This window comes from Arachis hypogaea, chromosome 12, assembly GCF_003086295.3.
Source record: "Arachis hypogaea cultivar Tifrunner chromosome 12, arahy.Tifrunner.gnm2.J5K5, whole genome shotgun sequence".
Lineage (NCBI taxonomy): Eukaryota > Viridiplantae > Streptophyta > Magnoliopsida > Fabales > Fabaceae > Arachis > Arachis hypogaea.
In genome coordinates, this window is record NC_092047.1 from 98,135,210 (window position 1) to 98,140,198 (window position 4,989).

Consider the following 4,989-nt stretch of genomic DNA (forward strand, 5'->3'; position numbering starts at 1 on the left):
GTACATCTATAATGGCAAGATTTACAATCTAACACAAAAATATGAAAGTCATCAATAAGATAGTTAGAATGAACTAATCAAGGGTGTGAAATTGACTTACTACGCATTTTGAAAAACACAAAAATATGTTTCAACGTATGAAAGGTAACATTTTTATCTCTATTTTTTGGAGTGAAAATACTCAAAATTGGGGATACAAAGTAAAGAGATCAATATATTTACATAGATCGCTCATCCATCATTATCGAACACGGTAAGTTATCACCCACATGACACTACATATATTGTTTGGTTATCTTTGTTTATACCTTCAACAAATTCAACTACTGCCATTGTTATTTCTAATCATAGTTATTTTTAAACAGCTCATAAACTAATCAATAATAAAATCCACAATAATAACCCAAATTTTCAGCAATCTAGCAAACTCATAAATTTAGCAATTCAACCATTTATAAACTAATTCAAACTTCAGTAAAAAACATTCCAAAACCAATTCAACTATTTCAGCAATTCAACCTTTCAATTACTGTAAAATATTTTAATTTTATATTAGATATGGATAAAAGCTAGATTTTAGAGCCACGAGGTAGTACATAATATAAGCAAGAATTGAACAATTTCTTAGATTTTGCATTTGCTAAAGCATCGTCAAATGGAATGATTAAATGTCCATGTCCAAAGTGTGGGTTTCAACTTATGCAAATAAGAGAAGATGTGTACAACCATCTGTTGCTGAGGCCCTTCCCCCCAGGTACACTATCTGAATTCGTCATGGTGAGAAACTTTGTGACGATGGCACAAGGTTCAAGCGCATAACTAATAATCTGAAATTCCAACCAAATCCAATGACACAAATGGTCAATGAGGCATTTGATCTCTCAATACAAGAGGGGGCGATGACACCGCAATGGATGAACATGTTGAGGATGATGAACAAGAATTTCCAAGTTTATACGATGGGCCAAGTCGCGTGGCGAGGGATTTTAATGATTTAGTTGCTGATGGAGAGCAGGAATTATATATCGGATGCTCAAAATACTCAAAGTTATCATTCTTAGTGAAGCTTTACCATATAAAGTGTATGTGTAGTGTTAGTGACAAGACAATATCAACGATCCAAGATTTGTTGCGAGATGCATTTGACCACGCTAAACTTCTGAGGACATTCTATGAGGCCAAGAAGACGATTAGGAAACTGGGAATTGAATACAAGAAAACAGATGATTGTCCAAATGATTGCATGTTATACCGGGGTGATGATGAAGACTTGACCAAGTGCAAACAATGCGGGACTTCAAGATGGAAGCAAAAGGCGCGGAAGGGTTCTATTCTCAAGCTGAAAACTTATGTCAAGAGAAATGGAAAATCAATACTAGCAAAGACTCTTTGGTACTTTCCTCTCATCCCGCGACTGCAACGGTAATTCATGTGCAACAAAACATCTAAAGACATGTTATAGCATAAAGAAGGTCACAACAACGACAGTTTTTTGAGACGTCCAAGGGACGCTGAAGCATGGAAAAAGTTTGATGCGAAGAATACTTCTTTTTCATCGGATCCGCGTAGCGTTTGCCTGGCCTTAGCTAGCGATGAATTTAATCCTTTTGGGAACATGAGCACAAAGTATTCCATTTGGCTGGTGATTCTTATCCCATACAACTTTCCTCCATGGATTTATATGAATTAAACATCTTTCATTCTATCTATGATTATGCTTGGGCCTAAAATGCCAGGTAATGATATAGATATTTACCTGCAGCCCTTAGTTGATGAGTTGAAGCAATTATGGGATGGCGTTAAAACCTACGATGCTAATACGAAATGCACTTTCAAGATGTTCGTGGCATTGATGTGGACTGTTAGCAATTTTTCAGGATTAGAAAATTTATCTGGGTGGAATACGCGTAGCGAGTTGGCATGTCTTACCTGTAATTTGGATTATAAGGCACAGCAACTCACATTTAGTAAAAAATAGTGTTTTATAGGTCATCATCGTTTTCTAAGTCAGGGACATAAATTTAGACTGGAACAGGTAAGATTTGACGGCCAAGTAGAGAACAGAGATTCTCCAAAGATATTGTTTGGAACAGATATCTTGAGGCAACAATCAAATGTTCACGTATCATTTGGAAAGATGATAAACATGATAGGACAAATAAGATGCAATGGTGAAGATGCCAACCAGTGTGACTCAAATTGGAAAAAAAGTGTTTTCTTTGACCTCCCATATTGGAAAGAAAGTATTCTGTGTCATAACCTTGATGTAATGCACATAGAGAAAAATGTTTGCAATAACGTAGTGTTCACTATATTAAATGATAGTGAAAAGTCAAAGGACAATCTGAAAGCTCAAAAGGATTTACAATGTATGGGCATAAGGCTAGAGTTGTGGCCACATGATGGTGAAAAATATTCTTCTGCAATATTTACTATGTCAAATTCACAGAAGGATATATTTCTGAAGACTCTTCAAAAAGTTGTCTTTCCAGATAGTTATTCCAGCAATATTATGCATTGTGTTGACTTGCGACAGCGTAAGTTGACTGGATTGAAAAGTCATGATTGTCACATTCTGATGGAACATTTACTTCCAATTCTGGTCAAGAATGCACTGCTTGCCCCCGTGGCCAGGGTAATTGCCGATCTGTCATCATTTTTTTGAGCACTCTGTGGGAAAGCCATTAACACTCTATAGCTTGATGAACTCCAAAATCATGTTGTTCATACCCTGTGTTATATGAAAATGATTTTTTCTCCATCGTTCTTCATAGTCATGGTATACCTTATCGTGCATCTTGTTGAAGAAGTAAAACTTGGTGGCTCAGTATATTATCAGTGGATGTATCCAACAGAGATGTTAGTTTCTATACAACCCCATTTACAACATGGGATTCAATAATTAATTTATACTAAGCGTATGAATTGTTTTTTTACAGGTATCTAGGTCGTATGAAGCAATATGCGCGCAACAGGGATCATGCAGAAGGTTCAATTGCGGAGGGCTATTTATCTGAGGAAATTCTAACTTTCTTCTCTAGATATCTGGATAACATTGAGACTAAAATGAATCGACCGGTGCGAGTTAATGATCAACCTAATGGAGTAATCTCTAATGCATGTGAAATTATGTTTCCAAAAGTTGGAAAGGCGTTAGGGGCTGCAACACATTTTAAGCTAAATCAAATGGAACGACATCAAGCACATCATCATGTACTAGTCAACTGCGAGGCTGTTTCTGAATTTATTGATTAAGTAATCTTATGTTATAGTTCAAATCTCGGATATAAATCTTTTCACCCGTTCACTATTTGCGAATAATGTTCTACTATCTCATATAGTTCATTTAGAGAAAAAATAAAGAGAAGGTTGCGAGATTGATAAACCCCAATTTCGTGGTTTATCTTGTGCTTAATTTGGGAGATTTTATCAACTTTTCTCACATTTATTCAATGAAATAGCATGGTTTTGTAATTCTTCCTAAATTTGTGCTTAAGTGTGAAAACATGCTTTTTAGGCCTTAAAATAGCTAAATTTAACTCACTTTAATTCCATTCAATGCCTTGATATGTTTTTTAAGTAGTTTCAGGTTTAGAAGGCAAAGATTAGATTGAAAGAATGAAGAAAAAGCATGCAAAGTGGGAGAACTCATGAAGAAATGAAGGAATCGCAAAGCTGTCAAGCCTGACCTCTTCCTACTCAATCGATCATAACTTGAGCTACAGAGGTCCAAATGAGGCGATTTCAGTTGCGTTGGAAAGCTAACATCTGGGGATTTAAAATGATATAACCATTGAGAAGCAATGAATTGGTGATTTGAGAACCCTATGTGGTCAATTTGATAACCATTTACTCTAGCCTACTACTAAGTTAATTAGTAGCTAGGTTAGGACTTATGGATTGATGTTGATCAAGCCTATTTGAAGTACTTCAAGCTTAGGAGTAGACACTAAACGTACTTAAAGCTTTTAGAAGCAGACTTAATGGGTTGGTCTCTCATAATTACCATTGTATGGTTTGTAGACAAAGATGGTGATCTCAATTACCTATATCTAGTCAAGAGCTCTTTCCTTTATTTTATTAGTTCTTGTTGTTTACTTTCTTGCTTTTGTATTTTCTTGTCAATTCTAAATCAAACCCCCTTGTTCCTTCATAGCCAATAATTGATCACTTCATCGCAATTCCTTGTGAGACGACCCGAGGTTTAAATACTTCGGTTAATTTTCATTGGGGTTTGTACTTGTGACAACCAAAATTTTTGCATGTGATGATTCTTTGTTGGTTTAGAACTATACTTGCAACGAGATTTCATTTGTAAAATTCTAAACCGTACAAGAATCTGAGCATCAAAATGGCGCCGTTGCTGGGGAATTGTAATGGTGCTATGTTATTGGCTATTGTAAATATTGTAAATATGTTTGCCTTTCTCTTCTTTGTTAGTTTTTGCTAGTTTTAGGATTTGGTTTTCTTTGTTTCTTGTTAGAATTTGTTTTTGTTTTCTCTTATCACCATGAATTCTCATCACTTTGGCTATGAGTGTGGTTCAAACTATATTGTAGGAAATGGAAGCTTCAATGAGGATGTGCATCAAGGATTTGGAGATCAAAGGTGGGAGGAGCCCCAAGCTTATGAACAACCTTCTTGGCAACAACCTCCTTCCGAATCAAGTTTGACAAGAGTGCTTGGGGATATGACCACTCTTCTTACGGAGATACGCAAGGACCAAAAGGCATTTTATTCCATCCAAGCCGTTCAAGCGTCACCCCAACATGACTACTCTCCGAATTCTCATGGGTATAATCCTAATCCTAATGCATACCAATCTAATGTATGTGATGACCCCTATTGTGATTGTCAACCACAACCACCACATACATATAACCCCTTCCCCCAATACAGTTTTGAACCACCACACTCACAAGCCTCATACCACCAAACACCTCCATATAATCCTAACACATATCCACCATACCAACCACCTTATGAACC

The 4,989-nt window shown here is 36.2% G+C and overlaps 1 protein-coding gene across 1 annotated transcript; it reads left to right on the forward strand.

Moving 5' to 3' along the window:
* Window positions 1-910: 910 nt before the first annotated feature.
* On the forward strand, window positions 911-3,255 carry LOC140176806 (uncharacterized). The gene is made up of 5 exons (XM_072208356.1): window positions 911-1,325; window positions 1,737-1,861; window positions 2,036-2,635; window positions 2,775-2,779; window positions 2,940-3,255. The coding sequence occupies exons 1-5, from the start codon at window positions 911-913 to the stop codon at window positions 3,253-3,255; spliced, it is 1,461 nt and encodes a 486-aa protein (XP_072064457.1).
* The last annotated feature ends 1,734 nt before the right edge of the window (window positions 3,256-4,989 follow it).